General features: G+C 60.8%; 3 protein-coding genes across 5 annotated transcripts in view; all 3 read left to right on the forward strand.

Annotated features, from left to right (window-relative positions):
- Window positions 1-1,222: 1,222 nt before the first annotated feature.
- On the forward strand, window positions 1,223-3,343 carry LOC311160196 (nucleoside diphosphate kinase, mitochondrial-like; the record flags this gene model as incomplete). Its single annotated transcript, XM_084216746.1, has 5 exons — window positions 1,223-1,310; window positions 2,651-2,781; window positions 2,868-2,969; window positions 3,060-3,160; window positions 3,223-3,343. 5 exons carry the CDS (start codon window positions 1,223-1,225, stop codon window positions 3,341-3,343), a joined length of 543 nt encoding a protein of 180 aa, XP_084072872.1.
- Window positions 3,344-4,514: 1,171 nt separating this feature from the next.
- Window positions 4,515-11,034, forward strand: DECR2 (2,4-dienoyl-CoA reductase 2). 2 transcript variants are annotated; one of them, XM_084216493.1, is made up of 9 exons: window positions 4,515-4,620; window positions 4,698-4,766; window positions 5,088-5,139; window positions 6,164-6,299; window positions 6,599-6,723; window positions 7,189-7,282; window positions 7,529-7,633; window positions 8,535-8,752; window positions 10,054-11,034. In XM_084216493.1, exons 1-8 carry the CDS (start codon window positions 4,523-4,525, stop codon window positions 8,750-8,752), a joined length of 897 nt encoding a protein of 298 aa, XP_084072619.1. In that variant the 5' UTR covers window positions 4,515-4,522; the 3' UTR covers window positions 10,054-11,034. The 2 variants fall into 2 exon arrangements, with proteins under 2 accessions (XP_084072619.1, XP_084072618.1); XM_084216492.1 differs by having other exon boundaries at window positions 8,535-8,723.
- Window positions 11,035-12,880: 1,846 nt separating this feature from the next.
- Window positions 12,881-25,078, forward strand: part of RAB11FIP3 (RAB11 family interacting protein 3) — an 81,678-nt gene continuing 69,480 nt past the window's right edge. For both annotated transcript variants that reach the window (XM_084216339.1, XM_084216340.1), the window contains exon 1: window positions 12,881-13,582. In XM_084216339.1, the coding sequence (XP_084072465.1) occupies window positions 13,022-13,582 (561 nt within the window). In that variant the 5' untranslated portion in view covers window positions 12,881-13,021. The remainder of the gene's footprint in view (window positions 13,583-25,078) is intronic.

Consider the following 25,078-nt stretch of genomic DNA (forward strand, 5'->3'; position numbering starts at 1 on the left):
CTGGAACAGCGATTGGAGTGCCCCTGTCTCCACTTGTTCCTGCTGGTAACGGTGCAGGAGCAGCCAGTGCAGGGTCCAGCCCTGCCCTGCCTGGGGGCACTGCGGGGCAGGGAAGCTGCAGCCACCTCCTCCGCCACCTCCTGACTGTGGCTCCCTTTGGAGCTGGGCTGAAGGGATTCCATCCCAGCACAGCTCTCCAGGCTCATGCTGCTTCTCTTTCTTGGCTTCACACAGGGTGAAAGTAGAAGATTTCCCCTTGGTCAATGCCAGCAGCTGCCAGGTGGCCAAAGCCCAGCCTCCAATCTGCCACCCCTTGTCCTACATCCTCTTTCCCCTTTGCCACCCTTCTGTCCCATTCCCCCTGGCCTGGCAGACCCTGCAGAGGGGCCTTTCCCCACCCCCAGCCCCTTGTTTGGGGCTCTTTCCCACAACCTGTTGAATCCATTTGCCCGTGGGAAGGCACTGGGGTGATTTTTGCCACGGTGCTGAGCACAGCAGGTCCCCAGAGCCCCCCAGGCTGTGGCAGGGGTTCTGTCCCCCCGTCCCTGTGCCTTGGGAAGGCAGGGTGGTAACAGGGAGAGTGGGATCAAGCTCAGCCCTCACTTGTTTCTTCAGAATACTCCTCAGTCCTCCAATTCAGCACAGATTTGGGAACCAGGCTCCGAGCAGCCAGGCTGTTCCATGAACCTGTCAGGCTGCTCTCCCATGCGGTGTCTGAGTGCAGGGAAGCCCAGCACAGAGTGATTTCCCAAACTGGGGTCTGGAATGAGCCTTGGAGAAGTGATCAGTGCTCCCAGCTGCAGTTCCTCTGCACCCCTTCCCAGCACTCCTGTGTCCAGGGTGGGTCTGTGCCCTGCAGGGGGACACTGCCCTGGCTGCCCTTGTGCCCCAGCTCAGCCTGGCATGGGCTGACCCAGCCTCTCCCCGCTGCTGAATCGAGGGCTGAGTGCGAGGCCGGTTTGGGTCCTGGCAGGGTCTGGCTCCCCTCGGGGCGAGTGCGGGCTGTGCTCCCACCCTGGCAGGGCCTGGGGCTTCCAAGCCGAGATGTTCCGTGTCAGGATGCTCCGTGCTGGAATGCTCTGCATGGGGAGGATGCTCCGTCCCGGGATGTCCCGAGCAGGCGCGGCGGCCTTTAAGGGGAGGGACGGAATCCTGAGCCGTCCCCGGGCCCTTAAAGCCTCCGCAGACTGACCGAGCCCGGCTCCGACCCGCCGGGGCCGCCATGGGCTCCCTGGGGCGCTGCCTGGCCCGGAGCCTCCCGCGGGGACAGCCGGGCCTGAGCCCCCCCGGGCCCCGCTGCTACGGCTCCGGTGAGACACGGCCCCGTCCCTGTCCTGCTCCCTGTCCAGCCCCTGGGGACCTTGTCCTCACCCCTGCTCCAGAGGACCCGGTCCCCCTCCCTGGGGGCCTTCAACTCCTTCTCCATCCTCTCCCTGGGGACCCTTCCCTCATCCCTGTCCCTCTCCCTGGGGACCCTTCCCTCATCCTTGTCCCTCTCCCTGGGGACCTTTCCCTCATCCCTGTCCCTCTCCCTGGGGACCCTTCCCTCATCCCCGTGCTGTCCCCGGTCCCCTGCTCGCGCTGCCCCTCAGAGCTCCCGTTCCCACCCTGTCCCCTCGGTGCCCCATCCCCTCGCAGTGTCCCCGGTCCCTCCGTGCCGGGCGGGTGGCGGCTCACGGGCTCCTGTCACCCCTTTGTGGGGCGAGTGGGTGCCAGGCTCTGCTGTCCCCAGTCCCGTGTGCCGGCATGGGACAGAGCTGGCGCTCCCGGAAGGTCCCAAGGGGTTCAGTGTCCCCAGGGTGGTGCTGGGGGCACCTCGATGCGGGGGACAGGGACAGGGACAGGGCAGGACCCTGGCAGAGCCGAGCCGTGCCCAGCAGTGCCCGGGTGAGCTCACGGGCTCGGTTTGTCCAGCTCTGTCCCCGCCAGCACCGGGGCCACCCGGCCCCGCAGCCCGGGATGGGTCCCCAAAGGGATTGGCAGTGAAGCGTCCTCTCCCTTCCTCCTCTCTCCCTCTCCCTTCCCCTCCTTCCTGTCCCCTCTGTCCCTCCAGCGGACGGGATGCACTGTCCCCTGGGGCTTCTGTCCCCTCCTGCAGCCGCGGCAGGGCCAGCGGCGGGCCGGCCCCTGCCGTCCCACGGGTGACAGCGGGACCGGCCCCTGCCGTCCCACGGGTGACAGCAGGACCGGCCCCTGCCGTCCCTCGGTGACGGATTTTCCCCTCCAACAGCGGAGCGTTGTCACCGGGCGGGGGGAAGGCCCCGTGGCCAGGCGGGGGACAGTCCCCAGCACGGGGACGCGGCACAGACATGGCTGGATTAAAGGCTGTTTCCTGGCCACGGACTTGTCCCCAACAGCCGTCAGGGCTTTGTGACACGTCCCCTGGGACCCCAGCAGCCTGAGAGACACAGCTTGGCCAGGGGACACGCCCCGGGATGGGATGGGGACAGCGATGGGGACAGGGATGGGGACAGCGATGGGGACAGGGATGGGGACAGGGATGGGAACAGCGATGGGGGCGGGTTCCCATCGGCAGCCTCGTGGCCGAGTACACCCCGTGGGGCTGCGGGGACAGCTCGGGGCCCTGCTGCCACCGTGCCCGTGTCGGGTGGGGTGCCGTGTCCCGCGGTGGTGACAGTGACCCGCGCAGCCCCCGCGGCGCTGCAGGAGAGGACGCTGCTGGTGGCCAAGCCGGACGCGGTGCAGCGGCGGCTGCTCGGGGACATCATCCAGCGCTTCGAGCGCCGCGGCTTCAAACTGGTGGCCATGAAGCTGCTCCAGGTAGCCGGGCCCGCGGGGACGCTGCTCCGGGAGCGGGGGTGGCCGGGGACACCGCCCGGGTGTCACTGTCACCGCCGCTGCCCCAGGCGGACCGGAGGCTCGTGGAGCAGCACTACGAGCAGCTGCGGCTCAAGCCCTTCTACCCCGCGCTCGTCGCCTACATGACCTCCGGGCCGGTGGTGGCCATGGTGAGGGGACAGCCCGGGGGTCCCGGGGTCGCGGGGGATTCAGCTGTTCCTGTCCCTGTCCCTGTCTCTGTCCCTGTCCCTGTCCCGCAGGTGTGGGAGGGCTACAACGTGGTGCGGTGCACGCGGGCCATGGTTGGGGACAGCAGCGCCGTGGGGACAATCCGCGGGGACCTCAGCGTGCACATCACCAGGTAGGGCCGCGGGGGAGGGACCCCAGGGCCGTGGCACTGTCCCCATCCCTGTCCCCTCGCAGGAACGTGGTCCACGCCAGCGACTCCGCGGAGACGGCCCAGCGGGAGATTGGCTTCTGGTTCCAGCGGGACGAGCTGGTGGCCTGGGACAGCAGGGACAGGGACAACATCTACGGGCTCTAGGGTCGGGCCCCGGCCGGGGACACCCCCGCCCCCAATAAACCCCGGCGTCCCCAGCTCTGACTCCGGTCTCCTCACTCGGATGTCACCAGGAAGCTCTGGGAGGCACCGGGATATCCCCAGAGGCACTGGGGTGGTACTGGGAAGCCCTGGGTGGCACTGGGATGTCACTGGGAAACCGGGGTGACACTGGGAAGCTCTGGGATGTACTGAGGTGACACCAGAGAGCACTGGGGGTGTCCCAGGAAGGCTCTGGGAGGCACTGGGTGGTCATGGAGGGCACTTGGATAGCACTGGGAAGCTCTGGGAGACACTAGGATGTCCCCAGAGGCACTGGGGCCGTACTGGGAAGCGCTGGGATATCACTGGTACATCCGTGGAAGGTACTGGTTGGTACTGGGAAGCTTTGTAAGGCACTGGGAGACTCTGAGAAGCTCTGGGTGTCCATGGACTGTTCCAGGGGGGCACTGGATCAGTACTGGGAAGCTCTGTGGGAAACTGGGATAGTGCTGGGAAGCTCTGGGATGAACTGGGATGTCCCTGGGAGCACTGGAACTGTACTGGAAGGCCCCGTGAAGAACTGAGCTGTGCCCGAGGGGCTGCAGGGGCTCTGCAGGTGACGGGAAGAGATCGGGTGGGGTCTGAGCTGTAAAACTGGGGGGCTCCGTGCGACCCAGGGAACCGCTGGGTGGCACCGGGACACTGCGGAGAGGCGCTGGGATGCCACCGTGAAGCACTGAGACAACACTGGGTGGTACCGGGGGCCACTGGGACACCGCTGTGAGGTACTGGGACAGCACGGGCACAGTGGATAGCACTGGGAGCACTGGAACAGCACTGGGATCTCTCTGGGATCTCTCACCGGGATATCTCTGGGATATCTCTGGGATGTCTCTGGCATGTTTCATTGGGATGGTTCACTGGGATATCTCTGGGATGTCTCTGGCATGTTTCACTGGGATGGTTCACTGGGATATCTCTGGGATATCTCCGGGATCTGTCACTGGGATCTCTCCGGGATCTCTCTGGAATCTCTCACTGGGAGGACGGGGAGGGCCCCGGTCTCCCCTCGCTGCAGTTCCCGCCGTGGCCGCTCAGTGTCGCTGTGTCCCGGAGCGCTCCCCGTTGCCAGGCGACGGCGGCGGCGCCCGCGCAGGCGCAGTGAGCAGCGCCGCCCCTGCCATGGCCGACGCCGCCATGGCCGCGTTGGTGCCCCCGGACGAGGACGGGGACGAGTGTCTGCCGCAGTACCGGCACCTGCTCAGCCCCGACCTGCTCGAGTGAGTCCCGGCGCTCCGGGGGGCCCGCGGGGGCCGCCTCCCCGGGGCCGGGCTCTGACCGTGCCTCTGTCCCACAGGGGCCAGGTGGCCTTCATCACCGGCGGCGGCTCCGGCATCGGCTTCCGCATCGCCGAGATCTTCATGAGGTGCGGGAGCCCTGGGACGGACCTCTCCTTCCCTTCTTCTCTTCCCTTCTCTTCCCTTCTTTTCCCGTACTTTCCTCCTCTTCACCCCCCGTTTCTCTTCTCTTTACCCGTCCCATCCTTTCCCCGCTGCGGTACCAGGCCCTGGCAGAGCCGGGATGTGCAGCCGAGGGCGGCAGAGCCCTCAGGGGGCTCCGGCGACAGGGCCCAGCCTCTCCCCGTGCTGCGGGCTTGGAGCAGCAGCAATTCCTGCAGGGAGCACCCGAACTGATCCCGAGGTGCTGCTGGGGAGCCCGGCCCGTCTCACCTGCCCCTTCCCCGCAGGCACGGCTGCCGCACCGTCATTGCCAGCAGGAACCTGCAGCGGGTGGCCGAGGTGAGTGCGGGCTCCAGCAGCCTGCGAGCCCCGGAATCCTTCTGCTCTCCCCCTGGGGCAGGGAGTCCTGGGAATAGTGCAGTAGGAGGAATGGTTTCCCAGTGCTTCCCAGTGCCTGCCAGCCCTGGGCACTGTGGGGCAGGGTGGGTGCGGGTTTGGTGCTGCACCCACCACACCTCCAGCACAGCTCCATTAACCTGGAACCTGCTTTGTGGAGGCTGTTCCATTATCGTGATGGCTTTCTGTGGGGGAGAGAGACAGAAGGGAGCTGTGGGGGAGGTTTGTCAGCAGGGCAGAGCCCAGGGTTGGACTGAAAGCTCAGTGTGGAGTAGGAGCAGACAGCAGGGGCTGTGTGGCTTGTGGGTTGCACAGGTATCCAGTGTTTTGGGGCAGAGGGGACAGTGCAGGTGTGGTTGGCTGTCATTTCCCACCCCCTCATGCTCATGTGCCAGAAGAAGCTGGCTCAGCAGGTTTGTAGTCCTCAGGGGCCAGAGTCTTCTGAGGCCACAGAATCTGCAGTCCAGGACTCCAGCTGCTTGTGCGCTTGTGTGTTGTTGGGGCTCAACACCTCTCACAGAGCCCAAAACAGAAGCTGGAGCAGCTCTGGGTGTTTGTGGAGTTGCTGCTGAGCTTGTGTGTCCCCTGTGCTTAATTTGCTGGGGAAGATCTTACACTTAATGAGCCACAGGGGTGGCTTGTGACAAACCCTGAGCTGCAGAGCTGCTCTGTCTCACAGCCTGGCTGCTCTGTCCTTGCCCTTTTGCCCACTGACTTTTTGGATCTAAAGGGCAATTGTGCCTGGGCTCATGCCAAAAACAGCCTTGCTGAGGTCCAGCCTTTGTCCTTGCCCTGCAGAGATGTTGCCTGAGCTGTGCTGTGTCCATGGCAGCCCACGCAGGTACCTGGGCTCAGCCAGCCCAGCGTGCAGTGTGGCTGGGACACACCATGCAGGAGCTTTCCCTGGCTACCCCAGGGCTGGCAGGGTGCAGCCAGGCTCTCTCAAGTGTCCTTTTGGTCCTTTCAGGCCTCGAAGAAGCTGGTGGCAGCCACAGGGCAGCAGTGCCTGCCCCTGTGCATCGACGTCCGGCAGCCGCAGACCATCGCGGCAGCGGTGGATGAGGCGCTGCAGGAGTTCAAGAGGATTGACATCCTCATTAATGGTGAGGCTGCAGAGGGCAGGGTGTGGGCTCACTGCTGGCCAGGGTGTTTTCCTGGGGGCTCAGAGGAAGCAGAGATCTGTTTGTGTGTGGTACATGGCCATCCCTGTTTGTCTAGGTGTGGATCATCCCTGCTCCCCTCGTGCTGGCTGTGCTGCTGGGCACCCAGAGCCACCAGTTTATCCCTTAGCAGGGCTGTCTCCACGTGCTCTCCAGCATGCAGACATTGTCCCTCACCCTCCCTGTCCCAGAAGGGCCCTGACATCTGTCCCAGCCCTGTCTTGCCTGTCCCTGTGGTTCAGGTGCCGCGGGGAACTTCCTGTGCCCAGCCAGTGCCCTGTCCTTCAACGCCTTCAAGACAGTGATAGACATCGACACCTTGGGCACCTTCAACACCTCCAAAGTCCTCTTTGAGAAATATTTCCGGGTAAGTGGCACGGAGCCAGGGCACTCTGAGGAGGGGCTCTTGTAGGCAGGGGGTAGTGTCAAACCACACTGTGCTCCTGGGGGAATCAGGGAAGTGCAAGGCCCCAGAGCCTCCCTGCACAGATCCACTCTTTTCCCTTCCTGGGATCCCAGCCCTGAACTGGGGATCCTCCTGTCGCTTGCCCTGAGGCTTTGTGCTGTTGCAGCACCTTTCCATGCTCTGCCACCTGGAGAAGCTGATCTCCTGCTCCCTTTCCAGCTCTGCCACTTTCCCTTGGCCTTTCCTTCTACCCTGCATGTCCCACCTCTCCAGCAGGGCCCTGCTGGCTGCCCCACCCCTGAGATTCCGTGGGTAGAGCTGCCCCAGGGGTGGCTTGGCAGTGCCCGTGTGTGACTGTCCCTCAGAGCCCTGTGAGAGCCTTTGGGCTGCTCCCTGCTGAGCTCCACATCTCCTTTCCTTCCCCAGGACCACGGCGGGGTCATCGTTAACATCACGGCCACCCTGAGCTACCGAGGGCAGGCCCTGCAGGTGCACGCTGGGGCTGCCAAGGCTGCCATAGGTACCTCAACACACCCTGCTGGGGCTCTGAGCCACGTGGGGCCAGTCCTTCCTAAATACTGGCATGGGAACATGCCTTGGGGAGGGGCAAGGGGGGTGAATTGGTGTAGCTACTGCATGCCTGGGTTTGGGATGAGGCTCTTCTCCCCTCCAGCCAGACTTTCTGTGGCATTTTTTTTCCCCTCCAAAGAAGTTTCTGGTGTGGTTCTGCTCCCTGTTTCTCACTGCTGTTGCAATCCCTCCCCAGATGCCATGACCCGTCACCTTGCAGTGGAGTGGGGACCCAACAACATCCGTGTGAACAGCCTGGCCCCCGGCCCCATCTCGGGCACCGAGGGCTTCCGACGCCTGGGTGAGGCAGCCTGGGCTCACAGCCCTGCCCTGGCACTGCCCTGCTGGGAGGGGACTGGGAGGAACCCCCGGTGCCACACAGCTCGTGGGGAATTGCTGCTGGGCATGGCTGTGCTGTGCCTTGCCTGGCACAGCTCTGTGGGAACAGCCCTTCCCACAGTCCTCGTACCTCCCAGGGCCCTGGTTTGGCAGCAGTTTGGGCTCCCTGATGTCGTGATGGAATGTGCTCCTCCAAAACTCAGCCCTGCCTGAGGGGTTGGCTCTTACAGTCCACCAGCAGAGTGCTGGTGCAGCCCCAGAGGATGGGAGAGACCTGGAGCTCTTAGAATGGGTCCAGAGGCCATGGAGATGCTCCAAGGAGATGCTCCAGATGTGCCATGGAGACCTCAGAATCCCTTCTAGGGCCTAAAGGGGCTCCAGGAGTGCTGTACAGGGCTTCCCACTGCCAGAGGGCAGGGCTGGATGGGATATTGGGAAGGAATTGTTTCCTGGCAGGGTGGGCAGGCCCTGGCACAGGGTGCCCAGAGCAGCTGTGGCTGCCCCTGGATCCCTGGCAGTGCCCAAGGCCAGGCTGGATGGGGTTTGGAGCCACCTGGGATAGTGGAAGTTGTCCCTGCCATGGCAGGGGAGAAGAAGGAGAGATCCCTCCCAACCCCAACCATCCCATGGTTCTAAAGCTTCCTGAGGTCCTTGAGCTCGCTGGGTCAGTACAAAATCCCTGCTGGGCTTGGGCTCCCCTCCGTTAAATCTTCCCAGGTTTTTATCCCAGGGCTGTGCCAGGATCTCATCCCAGTTCCCTGGAGCACTCAGCCAGCCCCATGGGCAGTGCTGCAGTGCCTGGCCAGCCATGGTGGTGGACAGTCCTCCCATGGCCCAAACTGACTCTTTCCTGCTCCTTTTAGGTGGGAAATTTGCAGAGAAGTCCAACCAGTTCTCCGCCATCCCGCTGCAGCGCGCGGGGAACAAGACGGAGATCGCGCACAGCGCCCTGTACCTGGCCAGCCCCCTCTCGTCCTACGTCACCGGCACCACCCTGGTCGTGGATGGGGGCAGCTGGCTCACCTCCCCCAACAGCTTCTCTGCCTTGCTGGGTATTGCCTCCTCCTCTGCTAAACTCTAGGTGACTGCATTTCCCCCTCGTGGGATTGGAGCAGGGCTCCTCAGGGAAGCGCTGCTTTTCCCTGGGACACGGGGCACAGGGCCTGTGAGGAGCAGCTGAGGGAGCTGGGAAGGAGCTCAGCCTGCAGAGAAGGAGGCTCAGAGGGGACCTTGTAGCTCTGCACAACTCCTGACAGGAGGGGGGAACTAGGTGGGGTTGGGCTCTGCTCCCAGGGAACAGGGACAGGACAAGGGGAACAGCCTCAAGCTGTGCCAGGGGAAGGTGAGGTTGGATATTAGAGAAAACTCCTTCATGGGAAGGAAAGATGATATAATGATCTCCTCAAGCCAGGTCTTATAAGCTGTTGGAGATCTATATCACACCTGAGATAACTCAGCCACCTCAGATGGCATAAAATCAGCAGGATGGCCTCTGTGGTAGTGTTGGAAACAGAAAAGTTTTAAGAAAAGGCAAAATAACAAAGCTCTTTACAGAGAAAATCCAAGCCAGGTGCAAGAGGTCCTTGGCCCTGATAAAACACCTCACAAAAGCGATTAGTTCCTTTGTTGTCTTATTTTTCTAGTAAATTGCTCAGGCAGGACTTTTCGGCTTCTGTCCAATTGGCCTTCCTTAAGTTTCAGTTGAAGTCCCCAAGGTCTTATGAGGTGTCTTTTTACCCAATTGAGGAGAGAAACTTCTGGGCTTTTTTCCTTTTTAAGGAGACAAAAGATAGTTTTGTCACTCAGTCAACAGGGGGCACATTGCTACAGTCAGGCACTGGCACAGCTGCCCAGGGCAGCGGGGGAGTCACCATCCCTGGGGGGATTTAAAAACTGTGTGGATGTGGCACTTGGGGACATGGGTTAGTGGTGGCCTTGGCAGTGCTGGGGCACAGTTGGATTTGATGGTCTTAGGGGGCTTTTCCAACTTAAATGATGATTCTTAACCATGCTTCTCCTGGGGCACGGCTGCTGTAGCAGTGGGTACAGTGTCCTCATGGCCAGTCCTAGGGATGGCTTGGGATGAGCAGAGCCTGCTGGATTTTCCCTTTGAGCCTGGCTTCTGACATGGTGTCTTGTGGACACTTGTCCAGACACCTCTGAGATTTCCCCAAAGCAACCTGATGCCCATTTTCAGTGCCCCAGCAGCAGGATTGAGCACAAAGAGTCCGAAGAGCCTGTTCCTCTCATGGATTCCTGCAGCCTGGCAGGGGAAGGGGTCTCCTGCCTTCCTCCCCTCCCTGCCTGTGTCCTACCTGGCAGCCTCCATGAGCTGGGCAGGCCCCAGCAGGGCTCTGTCCCCACCTCCACCCTCTCTTGCAGATGTCTGGGCTGCAGGAGCAAACCAGCCCCACTGATGGACAGCCTGGGACTGACTGACGGACAGACGTGACCTGGGACGCCGTGTGGGGACATCTCCCAGAGCCAGTGCTGACAGCCACAGCCTCTCCTGGCCACTGGTGGTAGTGGTGACACTGCCAGTCCCGGGTCTGCCTGGGGGACACAGCTCTGGGCTGCTGGGTGGGGACCAAGCCCACCCCCATCCTGTGCCATTGCTGCCCTCTGAGCTGGTGTGGCTCTGGGTGCAGAGACAGCTTGGAGGGCTGAGATGGTCACTGGCCCTTTGTGGCCCCCTCCAAGCTGCTCCTGTGGCCTCTGCTAAGCCCCAGGCAGTGCCACCCATGGGTACCCATCCTCTTACTCCCCTCTCTTAGCCTGAGAACTGCACAAGAGCCCCAGCAGCAGCTCCTTTTTGGGAGGGGGAGCAGCTCAGCCTGCCTGGGCTCGGGATCACCCCAGTTCTGCCTTGGCAAATCTTGGGGGGGAAACCCTGGCAGGGGGAGGTGGCTGTGTCCCCTGAGGGGTCCTGGCTGGGACAGTGGTCCCAGGAGGCTGCCAGGGATGCAGCTGGGATGCCCCTCTCCCGAGAGCAGAGGTGGTGTGAGGGCAGATCCCCCAGAGCAGGACCAGCTCTGCACTGCAGCTGTCCGGTAGTCTGTCCACCCATCTGTCTGTCACACCAGTGTCACGCTGTGTCCTGCCAGACACTCAGGCTGAGGCTAAGTGAAGGGCTAGGCCTGGAGTGCAGGAGCCACAGCAGGGATGGCGCTGCTGCAGCCAGCCCTGTCCCTGTGCTGGTGCCCTGGGGGACACATGCTGCTCGTGTGCACCCTCCTGCTGCTGCTGGTAGTTTTTAGGCTTACCCTGGATTCAATGAAGCTTGTTCTCCCACTTAATTGTATTTTCTACTTGATTGTAGACTTGCCAGATTTTATTCCTTCCTCCAGGCCACAAATAAAGAACTTGCCCCCTGAAGCAGTGATGCCTCTCTCTGCTGCATGAGCACCAGTGCCCTGCCCAGCTGACTGGTCCAAACTGGGTGCTAAGGGAGGGGAAGAGCCACTGCTCCCACTGCCAGGGCCTTGTGTGGCTCCAGTCCTTGGCTCTGTGGTGCCCCAGTGCTCCAGGCCACGGGGCTTGGGGACCTGCCAGCTCCTCAGCCCCAGGGCTCTGGGAAGGTGCCTGGAGCAGCAGAGGTGGTGGGAGGTGCTGAGGGCTTTGGTGAGAGGCTCAGCCCTTCGGGGGGCTGGGGGTGCAGTGCTTGGGCTGGGATCTGGGTGGATCCTTTGCCTGGGCTCTTGGGGTTTGGCTCTGGCTGCAGTATTCCTCTTGCTGGATCACAGGATGTGTTTTCTCCTGGAGAAGGTACTCGTGTGGTGTGTGTTGGCCCTTCTGCCCAGCTGCAGCCTTGTCTCTGACCTGCAGCCCTGCTCTGGGAGGTTGCATGGATTTCACTGTTCCACCATGCCCAGGTGACTTGGGCACTCAGGGCTGTCCTGGCTCCGTGGCCACCCCAGGAGGAGGGAGCTGAGTTTGGCCACGGGTCCCCAGCACCAGGGCAAGGACAGAGCTCTGGGCCCAGCCTTGGCATGGCCTGGAGCTGCAGGAGCCCGTGCAGGGCTGCAGAGCTGCTTGTCACAGCATCAGGCTGTCCCCTCCAGCCCTGCAGGCACCTCGCTCCCTGCCAGCCCCATCCACACAGGAACCCTGGCTGCTTGAGCTGTCTGGAAGCTGGGAGTTGCATTGCCCGGGGGATTTTGCAGGGGATGCCTGAGGCAGGTGCAGCTTCCCCCCGTGGGACTGACCCAGGAGTTCCCTCCTGCCCCGCTCACCTTTAGGAATGGCTGTGCTGAGGAGGAGGATTTGGAGCGGGGGCTCCCATCCTCCAGTGCTGTGCTGACTGGACAGGGGTGACATCCACCCTGGGGATGCTGCTGAGCTCTGGCTCTCGGGGCTGAGTGTGCTCAGAGACACATTGTGGCCCAACCAGGCTGCTCCTGAGGTGTCACACACATCCGTGGCCTGGGCAGGGTCACTGGGGCCAGGGATGCTCTTGCTCATCAAGTTTGCTGCTAATTATCCCCAGGGGCTGTAATTCCACCTGCTGGGCCAGCTCCGGGGTGTGTTAGGAGGGCCATCCCTGTGCTCCAGCAGAAACTGCAGCTGCACCGAGACTGCAGGCTCTGAGCCCCAAGCACAGGCATTAATTAATTAACCCATTGGCATGGTCCCGGGGTGTCCCGGTGCTCAGGTCCCCCCAGGAGCAGCTCAGGCGCCCGAGTGCTGCCCCACTGGGGTTGGGGGTCCTGGAGCACGGCTCATCTCCTTGGAGGGACTTGGGGGTCACACCTGGAGCAGCTGGGCAAACCCCACAGGGGCTTGGGGTCCCGGAGCGCGGTTTCTCAGCAGGGGGATTTGGGGGTCCCCATTCACGGTGTCCCCCTGGTCCCACGTGCTCGCGCTCCGCTTGGCCCCGCCCCACACCGCCGGCCCCGCCCCCGCCGCGCGCGAGCCGGATAGGGGGCGTGGCCTAGGCACGGGCTCGCGCCGCGGAGGGGCGGGGCGAACCGGACCGGCAGGCGAGTGACGTCACCGCCCCGGCTACTGCGGCGGGGCCGGGCTGGATCTGCCGTTTGTCCGCGGGCGGCCCCCGAGCGGCGGAGCGGGCGGGCGGGCGGCGGGGCTGTTCCTCGGCGCCGCCGCCGCCTCCCCCAATCCCCGGTCCCGGACAGGACCCTCAGCCCCAGCGCTCGGAACCGCCGCTCCCCGGGCAGGGCGGGACCGGCGGGGCCGTCCCCGGTGTCGGCGGGCGGGGCCGGCGTTCCTCGCACAAAGCCGTGAGTGCCGCGGGGACCGCACCAGCACCGGCACCGCCCCGATGTGAGCGGGGCATGGCCGCGGGGCATGGCCCGGGGCGGGCGGCGGCGGGCGCGGAGCGCCGGCGGTGAAGATGGAGCCGCGTCCGCCTGGGACCGAGCCCCCGCTGCCCCGGGGGCCGGGACCGGGGCCCGAGCCGGAGCTGGAACCAGGACCGGAGCTGGAACCAGAACCGGAGCCGGAACCAGAACTGGAGCCAGAGCTGGACCTAGAACTCGAGCTGGACCTGGAACCGGAGCCGGACCTGGACTTGCAACGGAAACCGGAGCCGGAGCTGGAACCAGAACCGGAGCCAGAACTGGACCTGGACCCGGAGCCGGAGCTGGAACAGGAGGCAGATCTAGACCCGGAGCCGGAGCTAGAACCGGAGCCGGAGGTGGAGCAGGAGGCAGATCTGGGCCCGGAGCTGGATCTGGAGCTCTGGGCACTTGAGCCCGCCGCTGCCGGCGCGGTGCCGCCGCCCTGGTGCCCGGGGGAGGCCGGGGGCAGCCCGGGCCCGGAGGGCGCCGCCGAGCCCCCGCCCGAGGAGGAGCCGCGCCTCCGCCCGGTCTTCGATGCCCTGGACCGCGACGGCGATGGCTTCGTGCGCGTGGAGGAGTTCGTGCAGTTCGCCACGGCCTACGGCGCCGAGCAGGTGAGCACCGGGCACCGGGCACCTGCCCACCGTGGGCCCCGGCGCTGGGCCCGGGCCGGGCCACCGGGGGCGGCGGCTCCGCTTGGTGCCCGGTGGCCCCGCCGCCCGAGGGTGATGGTGGCTTCTGTCCGGGCTGCGGCCCTTGGAGAGCGTCAGTGTCCCCAAGGACAGCGCTGGCGTCGCCCCGGGTGAAGGACACGCGTGGCCCGAGCGGCTCCCGCTGCGCCCGGGAGCAGCCGGAGCCGCCGGGAGCCCGCAGCTCTTTGTTCTCCATCGCTACCGCCTCGGGGCCCGCCTGGGCACGGCGACATCCCGGGCCCCGGGGCTGCTCCGTGCCCCCCTTGCTGACCGTGGGTCATCCCATAACGGGAGCATCCCTGCCCGTGGCAGCGGCTCGGAGCGAGGTGATCCTTCAGGGCCTTTCCAGCCCAGGCCATTCCTGGCTCCCTGCCCTCCCTCACCTCCCTTGTCGGGCTCTGACAGCCCCGATGTGCGTTTCCCCCTTTTCTGCTGCTCTGTGCCCTGGCGAGCCGGTGCTGCCCTGCAGCAGATCCCAGCGATGTAATTTGAAGCTGCCTGGGCTGACCCAAAATGGAGCAAGCTCCGGCAGCGCTCGCCAGGGCACGGAGATGGATTTGTTGGTGCTTCGTGCATTGGCCTGGGCTGGCATCCCTACCAGGAAAAGAAGATTTAATTTTTTAAGGAACGCGGGTATTGCTGTGAAGTTTCCCCGTGCCTGCCCAGGTCTGCTCTCGTTCTCCATCCGCGGCTGCTGCGCGGGTATTTAAGTGCCATGACAAAGCAAATCATGTGTGAAGGAGGCTTTCGGTGGAGGAGGGCTTTTCATCCCTGTCCTCCTGCTGGAAACACCTCTCAAAGATAAAACAAATTTCTTTCAGAAAAAACAGCCCTGCAGAGTGGAGACAGGGAACTTCTTTGTGTTGCCGAGGGGGCACCGTGTGTGCAGGGGGTCTCAAGGTGTGAGCTCAGGTACCTCGGCTGCTCCTGCCTGTGCCAGCAGAGAGGTTTTGTTCCTAAATCCTCTCTTCTGCCCTGTCCTGCCAGGCTCCCTGTGCCACCGCCGTGTCCCACTGCTTTCCCCAGCAGAGGAGGCAGGAGCAGAGAGTCCACGGAGGCTCCTGCACACGGTGCCACCTCCCCGGGGGACCGTGTGCCTTCGTGTCCCTTGGCAGGAGCAGCCCAAGGACGTGGGAAATGGGGACGGGAGGTGGCGTGTGCGTGGCAGGGACGTGGCAGGTGGCTCTGGGCGTGCAGCTCAGCCTGGCAGTGCCCAGTGCCGGCGTGGGGATGGGGCCAGAGCTCCAGAGGGGCCTCACTGAGCCTGGAGAACCCCTCCGAGCACGGCCTGGGGAGGGGCTGTGGGGGCTAAGGGGGGTCCCCGGAGGGTTTGTGCCACTGGATGGTGTCTGTCCACATGGATCCGGCTGGGAAGGGGCTCTTTGCAGCTCCCTGTTCCCTCCTGCCGAGCACAGCCTGTGCTGCCGTAAATGATGCTTTGAAAAGCCATTTCTCTTCAGCAGGAGGCTGGCACGGGCTGCTCCTGGCACGCAGGACAGCTGGGCCTGGTACAGCGGGTGCTGAGCACCTTGGGGAGGTTGGTGTGGCTGGGCCAGCAGGTCCTGGGCACTCCAGGGGACTGGCAGGGGAGGAAAGGGGATGCCTGTGTGTGCAGGAGGACTTGGTGTGAGTCTGCAGCTTAGAAAGGACCAGGACACGCTGAGAGAGGAGGAGGAGGGGTTGGTGGTTGGGTGTGTAAGCTCCCAGCAGCTCATGTTTGTTCATTAACTGCCCTCTATGATTGCCCAGGCAGCCATCCCACCACGACCCCTCTCTCACAGCTCCCCAGCTCTGGTTGTGGCACAGCCTTTATTTACACCTTCAGGGTCCCTTTTAGTCCCACAAGAATCACTGAGTCCAACCCCTGGCCCTGCCCAGACCCCCCAACAATCCCACCCTGGGCATCTCTGTCCAAGCACTCCTGGAGCTCTGGCAGCCTCGGGGCCGTGCCCATTCCCTGGGGAGCCTGGGCAGTGCCAGCCCCCTCTGGGGGAAGAAAGAACCTTTCCTGATATCCAACCTGAGCCCCCTGATGTGTGGAGTCATACAGGGAGGAGTTCTGGGGGAGCTCCTTGACCTATTTTTTGGGAAGCAGCTGGAACTTGGGCCCAGAGTGGAGCTTCTGGAAAATGGAGATCCAGCTCAGGTGGGAGTTCAAGGGCAGGAACAGCCCCAGTGGGTAAAGCTGTGCTCAGGGGGCTAAGTGGGACCCTGAAGGTGCAAATAAAGGTTGTGCCACAACCATGCCCGGGGTGCTGGGAGAGAGGGGCTGGGGGGTGGTGGCTGCCTGGGTGATCACAGAGGAATTTGTTCTTGAGGAACAAATTCCAGCCCCCTTGCTGGAGGTACCTGCTTCCTTTTCTCCTTCTCTCCTTCCTGCTGCCCACAGGGGTGGAACAAATGGCTAAATTGAAGCAGGACAAGCAGCTGATTCCCGAGGCTGGAGAGGGCTGCAGGAGAGCCTCTGTGTGTGTGTGTATCCACATGGATGAGGAGCTGGAGAGCAGCGAGTGTTGTCTTTAGCGCTCAGTCAAACACCAGAGGCATTCATGGGCTGCTGAGTGAGCACTGTCAGCTCGTTTGGCTGCAACAATTATTAGCTAAATGTCAAAGGGAAGGCACCAGCTGGCGTTTATTCCATCCACACCGCGGGATTGGGGGGTTCTGGTCGGGGGAATTGGGTGTTTTTCTCTCCATGGGGATAAAAAATGGGATTGGGATGGGGTTTTGCCTGAGCAGCTTGGGGTGTTGGAGGGCTGACTGGGAGAGCTCTGTGGCCGTGCTGCTGGCATGGGGAAGAGATCAGGGCAGAGATAAAGGCAGTTTGTTTTGATCTGCAGTGATAAGAGCTGATAGGGATGGAGCCCTTGCCAGCACCTTCCTCTCCAAAGGAGCGATGGGAGGGAGGTGCTGGGGGTGACACCTGAGCCAAGGGTGGCCTCCAGCAGGGAAGGGACAGCCTTGGGATGGTCCCCCCACAGCCTCTCCCTGGAGGGGTTTGTCCAACACAGATTGTTTGGCTCCCACGGACCCCTGATGTGCTCCATGGATTTACAAACAAGATGTGGGATGGAAAGGTCTTGAGGACAACTGAACTTTCCTTGAGAACCACTTGATTTTTCATCCAAAACCCCTGGACTGCTCCCAAACCACCTGGGAGGCAGCTGCCAGGGGTGCTGTGTTTTTATTGTCTCCTTCTTCCCCCTTTTCCCTGCATTTCTCTGGGATCTGCTGCTCCCTCGGGACAGAAGGATGGAGTAAGATTGGCTCAAACAGGGAGCTGGGGACACACTTGATGTCACTTTTATGTCACCTTGTCAAGCAGGAGGGGCTGTGTCTTGCACTTCTGGGGGTTGCACAGGACCTAAAGCCGTTGTGCAACCACTTTTGGTTTAAATTTTTATTTTAAATTAATTTTTCCACGTCTTGCCCGCTGTAGCCCTGCATTGTGTCTGGCTGGCTGAGGTGACAGAGCCCAAGGCTCTTCTCCCTGGATTGGTTTCCAGCAGGCTCAGAGGAGAATGGATTGTTTGTGAGGCTGAGGACAAGCATCCTGCTGGCACCTTGGGTTGTTTTTCCTTTTCTGTTTTGGTCTAACAGACAATTGGAGAAGGAAAAGCCTCTTGCACCACATGATCTCACTGCCTTGGCTCAATTAAGAGAAATCCCAGAGTTTGTCTCACTCACTTCCAAAGGCTCCTGTTCCAAGGGATCTTCAGACTTTTTTTTTCCCTCTGGATGATCAGTTTGAGCTTCATTCCAGTGGGATTTATTTTGCTTCCTTCAACATTTCCATCCCTCAGTACCTGTCCTGCCACCACATCAGCTCATCCTCAGCTGAGCTCTCCATATTCAGCTTTTAACTTTCCTTCTGGGGGTGGTTCCTGAGGAGTTTTATCAGGTTTTTGTACTTTTCTCAGCCTCTTGGAATGGGGTGCCCAGCCTGAGCTGAGAGCTGCAGAACAAATCCCATTTTGGGGCTGGCAGGGATCACTCCAGACAGCAGCTGCAAAGAATCCTGCACTTGGTTTTTCTTTTTGAATAAAACAATCTGAAAAGCTGGCAGTTATTTCCTGTCATGAAGTCTGGATAGTGTCAAACTGCAGCTTTTTTGAGGTTCCCCAGGTGGTGATGCCAGGCTGGCTGTTCCTGCTCCCCTCTGATGGATCCCTTGGGAATTGGGTACCTGCATCCAGGGCTTCCTCCTTCCATCTCCCACAGCCATGCTGACCTGGCAGCTGATTAGCTGATTTGGGATGTCCTCCCTCTTCCTCTCCCACTTCCCTGTGAAATCTAATGATCTCTGTCATGAGGAAACCCCTTTTTTTGGTTTTTTTTTTTTTTTGTTCTTCCATTTTCTCATGGCTCTTACCCAGTTTGAGCAGAGGAAATGCTGGTTTTATGAAGAGATTTCCAAAATTACCTCTCCTGCTTTCACAGGCCAGTGAGGCTTAAATTGCCTCCAACTGTGCTGCTGCTGCTGCACCTTCCAGAGGCTTTAATTGCTGTTGAACTGTGTGGAATATCCTGGCCTGGAAGTCCAGGAGCATCAAGTCCAGCTGCTGGAATTTGGTTGCTGCTGTGGAGAGGGGCTGGGATGGCTCTGGGGGATGCTCTGGCTGTGCAGGAGGTGCCTGTGGACACCCCTGTGTGCTTTGGAACTGCAACAGAACTGGAATATTTTGCTTGCTTTGACCAAGTGCCCAGTTTTTTTCCCCCCCCCAAAGAAAATCATGGCAGGGAGTTTGTGGGTTTTGGGAGATTGGGTGGGAGCCCTTTCCTCTCCTCCTCCCTCCTCTCCTCCCTCTTCAAAGGGCTTTTACCACCATCAATAAATAACAGGTCTGTGTGCTCCAGGAGCTCCAAGACAGGAGTTTTTCTTTCTCCCTCAGAGAGGAAAACACTTCCAAGCCAACATATTTTGTGTAATTTTGGGCGAGGTGGTGGCTGCTTTGCAAATTCCATTTTCAGCTCGCTTGATTCACTTATAAATATCCCAAAAGCCTCCAAGGAAGAGATGATTCCTGTGCTCCTGGGTTTTTTTAGCTGCTCCTGCCTGGGTTTGGCTTTAAGCTCCTGGGAGTGGTGGGGAGGGCTGGGAGCAGATCAGAGCTGGGCAGAGCTCTGGTGATGTGTTTGTGGCTGGGATCAGATGGAGGGATGGCTGATCCTGGAGGGATGGAGCCTGCAGGACTGTGAATGCTTAAAGGCTGGGTTTGTCTGTGTGGGCTGGCAGGAGGCTGCTGGTGGTAATTTTATCCCAGCTCCCAGTTTATTAAATCAGCCTTTTCATTCTGCCTGGCTCCTGCAGGTTGAGAGTGCAGGGAATGTGGAGTGGGGGGTGGATTTTTGGGAGAGGGACTGGGGACAAGGGATGGAGGGACAGGACACAGGGAATGGCTCCCACTGCCAGAGGGCAGGGCTGGATGGGATATTGGGAATAAGGAATTGTTCCCTGGCAGGGTGGGCAGGTGCCCAGAGCAGCTGGGGCTGCCCCTGGATCCCTGGATCTCATCTTGGGCACTGCCAGGGATCCAGGGGCAGCCCCAGCTGCTCTGGGCACCCTGTGCCAGGGCCTGCCCACCCTGCCAGGGCAGAATCTCTCTGGAATATCCCAGGTAAATCTCAGTTCAAACCCATTCCCTGTGTCCTGTCACTGTCTGCCTGTGTGAAATTCCTTCTCCCTCTCCTTTATAAACCCCCTGTAAATACTGAGAGAGGAGAGGTGGATTCACAAGAAGCAAAGTATTTCCTGAGGCTGTGATTGATTAAAATTGGATTGGGGTCACCATAATTAACTGGAATATGATAGTGCACCACAGCAGAGGGCTCATGTGGAGCTGCTCTGGCCCACAGAGCCCTCTCCCACAGCACTCCCAGGCTGCTGATAGCATTATGTAACTCAGCCCAGACAATAATTGATAATCATTACAATTGCCCACAGAATTCCTCTCCACTTTATTCCTGTTTGACTTTCGTTTGCTGCTCATTGTCAGAGGAATGATCTGCTTGAAACCCAGGGGCCTTTTTTTTTTTTTAATTTTTTTTTTTAAATTTTCTTAATTCCTGGCTTTGGAATTTTGCAGAACAAATGACTTCCCTTTAGCCTCAGCTGCTTGGGCAGGGAGAGCTCCTGCTGGGCCACCCTCAGCATCCCCTCTGCCACAGCACCAACATTTTTCCTAGGAATGGAACCTGAACAACAAGGAACCAACATTGTTCCAGCTCTGGGACTCTGCTGGCAGTGAAGCATGCCTTGCTTCTCCCTGTTCCTCATGCCTGGCTCCATCTTTCCCTGATTCCTGTGTGGGTTCCTGGCCTGGCACCCCGGGCTGGTCCCTGCTGAGCCCTGGGGGAGCAGTGGGAGCCCTTCCCTCTGTGTGGTTGTGTAAATCCAGGCACCTGTGGAGAATGGAGGTGCAGAGCTGCCAGACTGGTTCTGCTGGGCTGGGAGGCACCGAGGAGCTCTGGGCTCACCGAGTGCAGCTGCTCCATCCCTGCCAGGGCCAGCCCTGAAATGTGTCCCCAGAGCCACAAACACATCCTGTGTGAGCCCCTCCAGGGCTGGGGACCCCCACTGCCCTGGGCAGCTGTGCCAGGCCTGACCACCTTTCCATGAAGGAATATTCCCTATATCCAACCTGACCCTCCCCTGGCACAGCTTGGGGCTGTTCCCCTTGTCCTGTCCCTGTCCCTTGTTCCCTTCCTGTCCCCTCCTGTCAGGAGTTGTGCAGAGCCACAAGGTCCCCCCTGAGCCTCCTTTTCTCCAGGCTGTGCCCCTTCCCAGCTCCCTCAGCCCCTCCTGGTGCCCCAGCCCCTCCCCAGCCCTGTTCTCCTCCCCGTTCCCCTCCAGGTGTGTTGGGTCAGGAGGGCTCAGAGCTGACCCTGGGGACACACTCTGCCCTTGGGGAATTGTGCATTGTGTTCCTGCAGTGGCTCTCCCAGCTGCCAGAAGCATTCCCAGCTCCTCTCAGAGTGCAGTGCCTGCTCTGGGTGCTCTGAGCTCTCTCCTGACGAGGTTTTTGGGATGTCTGCAGTGCAGCTGATGCTGGGGTCTGATGCTTTAGATCCAGCCTGAGGCCTCCCAGCAGAGACAGAACTGCAGCCACAGGGGGAGAAACATCATGGATTTCCTCAGGCTGCTCTCAGAATCCCTGGTTGTTCATATCTTCATCTGTCTGTGCTTTGGATCTTCCAATATTTGTGTGGGAAAGGGACCCTAAAGCCCATCCAGTGCCACCCCTGCCATGGCAGGGACACCTCCCACTGTCCCAGGCTGCTCCCAGCCCTGCCCAGCCTGGCCTTGGACACTGCCAGGGATCCAGGGGCAGCCACAGCTGCTCTGGGCACCCTGTGCCAGGGCCTGCCCACCCTCACAGGGAACAACTCCTAATTCCCAACATCCCATCCAGCCCTGCCCTCTGGCAGTGGGAGCCATTCCCTGTGTCCTGTCCCTCCATCCCTTGTCCCCAGTCCCTCTCCAGCTCTCCTGGAGCCCCTTCAGGCCCTGGCAGGGGCTCTGAGGTGTCCCTGGAGCCTTCTCCTCTCCAGGTGAGCACCCCCAGCTCTGCCAGCCTGGCTCCAGAGGGGTTCCAGCCCTGGAGCATCTCCCTGGGCTCTGGGATGACTCCAGCTCCATGTCCTTATGTTGGAGCCCTTGGATGTGCTGATGGCAGCAAACAGCTCCAGGCTGGAAGAGATCTTTGTACTCCCAGGGGAGTCCCAGGTCACATCAGTGGTACCTGGCAGGAGCCTTGTTCTGGGATCCCAAAACTTCCAAGCCCAGGGAGCAGCCCTGAAGGTGCCGTGGGGCGATGGCAGTGCCAGCCTGGGCTCCCTGCAGGGCTCCCAGCTCGGCAGGAATGCTCTCTCCTCCCACATTTTGGGTTCTGAAGGCTTCCCCTTCCCTGGAGGGCTTTTGCTGGAGCTGGTGGGGGAGGGAGGAGGAGAGGAATGCCCAAGGAGAGCCATGGGGACAATTCCTCCCAAAGTGCCACTGGTGCTGAGCTGCTGTGCTGGGTGTTGGCTCCATGGGGAGAGCCCAAATCCCTGTGAGTGCTGGTGGATCCTTCCCTGGCACACAGCTCTGCTGCTTCTGGGGCTGGGCTGGGCTTTTCCTCCAGGGAACTGAGGATGTGAGAGCCTCTCTTGGTTTGATCAGACAGGTGTCTGCTAAGGAGGGCAGGAGCTTCCCCTGAAATGGAAAATGTAACTCCCTCCCTCTGAATTATTGTAATTTTGAAATTAAGGGGCTCTCAGGCAAAGATATGGGAATAGGAATAACAGTTCTTTACTAGGAAAATTAAAAATACAAATGCAATAGTACCAAAAAACCCAGAAAACAAAACAGTGAAAGAGTCAGAGCAGTCCCTGTCCCCTTGTGTGTCAGGGTGGTGGCACAGTCCCATCCCAGGTGGTGGCACAGTCCCATCCCATCCCAGGGTGGTGGCACAGCCCCATCCCATAGTGGTGGCACAGCCCCATCCCAGGGTGGTGGCACAGTCCCATCCCAGGTGGTGGCACAGCCCCATCCCAGGTGGCGGCACAGCCCCATCCCAGGTGGTGGCACAGTCCCATCCCAGGGGGTGGCACAGTCCCAGGGTGGTGGCACAGCCCCATCCCATGGTGGCACAGTCCCATCCCAGGGTGGTGGCACAGTCCCATGGGGGTGGCACAGCCCCATCCCATAGTGGTGGCACAGCCCCATCCCAGGGGTGGCACAGCCCCATCCCAGGGGTGGCACAGCCCCATCCCAGGGTGGTGGCACAGTCCCATCCCATGGTGGTGGCACAGTCCCATCCCAGGTGGTGGCACAGCCCCATCCCATGGGGGTGGCACAGTCCCATCCCAGGTGGTGGCACAGTCCCATCCCAAGGTGGTGGCACAGTCCCATCCCAGGGGTGGCACAGCCCCATCCCAGGGGTGGCACAGTCCCATCCCAGGGGTGGTGGCACAGTCCCATCCAATGGGGCTCAGCCCTCCTGCAGTGCCAGCTGTGGCTCTGCTGCAGCAGGATCCTGCACAAGGGGGGAGTTTTCCTCTGCAGCTCCAGGGCTGCTGGAGATGGGCCTGCTCTCCCTCTGGGAATGCAGGGCAGGAGAAAGCTGCTCCTCTGGGAATGCAGGGGGCAAAGGCTGCTGTGCTGCTCCAGGGCAGATTGTATCCAGGTAGGAATGCTTGGCTCCTGCCCTGGGCACAGCATCTCCCCATGGGATGATGGAATTGGATCAGCCCTGCAGGGACACTCAGTGGCCATGGACAGCAGAGATCTGCTGGAGGGAGGATGGGCTGTGGGAGAGAGAAAGAAAACTGCCCAATGAACAGCAGAGAACTGCCCAGCTCTGACAGATTGAACAGAACACACAGCCCCAGCCACATCTCCAACCTGAGACAGCCCCAGTGGGTCAGGGATGGGGCTCCAGCCCTGCTGCCCCAGGGTTCCTCATGGCCCTGGCCTTGGTCCAGGCACTTCACTCCTGATTTTGGTCAGGAGTTTTCCCTCTCTAGGGAGAAAACTGCTCTTAAAGCAGGGAATTGTGGAGGCTGCTGGGAGACTTCTCCCATCCAGCTCCTTCCAATGCCACAGCAAACCCCCTTTTCCCAGGAATGCCAGTGACTCCCTGTTCCCACATTCTGGGACAGTGGCATTTGCTGGGAATTCGTGTGCTGGGCACACAAACATGAATTCCCGAGTTCCTTTGTGTGTCCTGGTGTGTCCCAGCTCTGTGTGGCGTGGGCTGGTGACAGCTCTGGGGATGTCCTGTGTCCTGTCAGTGTCCCAAGGGGGGTGACAGCTTTGTTTCCAGGCTGAATGTCCCTGTTTGGCAGCGTGGTGAGCAGCCTCGGAGCACCCAGTTTATTTATTTTTAATAACCCGTTGCAGTTTTCCAGGAGGAAAAGCTCCTGTTCCCTCTGTGCAGTGTCCCGTGGTGAAATGCCAGGGCTGTTACTGAGTTGTGTTTGAGTCACTGCTGCTGCTGGAAGGGCTGCTCAGCCTGTTCCTGCTTCCTCCTGTCCCCTGAGGAGGAGGAGGAGGAAAGGCAGAGGGAGAGGAGCTGCCGTGGGAGCTGCGTCATCTGGCAGGGGCTGGCTGTGGAAAATCCATTTGCCAGAGTCCAGGGGGAAGCTGGGCTCCAGCAGGATGTGCACCAGTCCAAGGAGCCCCAGGCAGCAGCTTTAGGGAGAAGCAGGGGCAGGAGGCAGAGGGTGAGGCTGCTCTGCCATCCCACAGCCCCAGACAAGCACAGCATGAAATCCCCAGCACACACAGAAACCAGGGGCTCTGCTTTCTGATGGGGGGTGACATCCAGCCCCAGGCTGGCTGTAGAGGCTGATGGGGCCGTGGAGGCTGCCCTTGGCTGGCCAGGGATGCAGAGGCAGCTGTTGCCTCCCTTTTGCCTGGCCACATTCCCTGTTTTTCCAGGGGAGTGGCTGTTCTTCACCCTGCTCACTGCCTGTGGGGGTGTGTGTGAGGAGTTTACAGCTGGGGGGAAAAACAAAATTTGGATATTCTTGTGGAATTCTTTCCCTGTGCTTGCCACATGGATGCAGCAACCAGCTAATCCTCTCTGGCTGCTTGGAAATCTGGGACTGCTCTCCTGGCAGGGAGGATGCACAGAGCAGAGCAGGGTTTGTGGAACCTTCCTGAAGGGTCCCTGGGGAGTTTTGGAAGCTTTGGTTTTGAACAGGAGCGTGCTGGAGGCGTGGGTGTGCAATGGGAGCGTTCTGGAGGCCTTGGCTTGGAGCAGGAGGGAATTCTCTCGTGCTCTGAGCTGCCCCTCTGGGCTCTGTGAGCATCCCAGGGGGGCACAGAGGTGGCTCCCTGTGCAGGGCAGGCTGTGGCTGCCAGCCTGGCACACACCTGCAGAGCCATGGAGCAGATCCAGGCTCTGCCCTGCCTGGGGAGGTGCCAGGGGCTGTTTGCTCGGTGTGCTGATGCCTTCATGCCCAGTGCTTACAGACCCTCAGCTCCTGGGCTCCCCAAACTATGCATGGCATCTCAGCCTCTTCTGCCTTGCTCCAGCAATCTACCTCTGAGCCTTTGATCCCTCCTGGGCTCTTTTTCCCTCTCTGGCAGTCTGCTGTGTGTCCTTCACACAAACAGCCCTTTCTGGAGCTGCCTGAGGAGGTGCCAAAGGGAGGGGAATAACCTGAAGCAGCTCTAAGAAAGAAATGAGTCTTTATGCTTTGCTGGTCTCTGGTTCAGGCTTGTTTGTGGTACAATAAGCTCAGTTTTGCCAGGGTGGCAGGCACAGCAGGGCTGGGCCAGGCAGGATCCTTCTCTCCTGCTGTTTGCAGCTCCAGCTCAGTGCCCCAGGGGCTCCCTGTGTCCCCCAGCACCCCAGCATTTACAACTGAGAGGAGCAGCTCCCTGCCCCAGCACAGGAGGGACCTGGAGCTGCTGGAGAGAGCCCAGGG

This window comes from Fringilla coelebs (genome assembly GCF_963513975.1).
Source record: "Fringilla coelebs genome assembly, chromosome: 16".
Classification (NCBI taxonomy): Eukaryota; Metazoa; Chordata; class Aves; order Passeriformes; family Fringillidae; genus Fringilla; species Fringilla coelebs.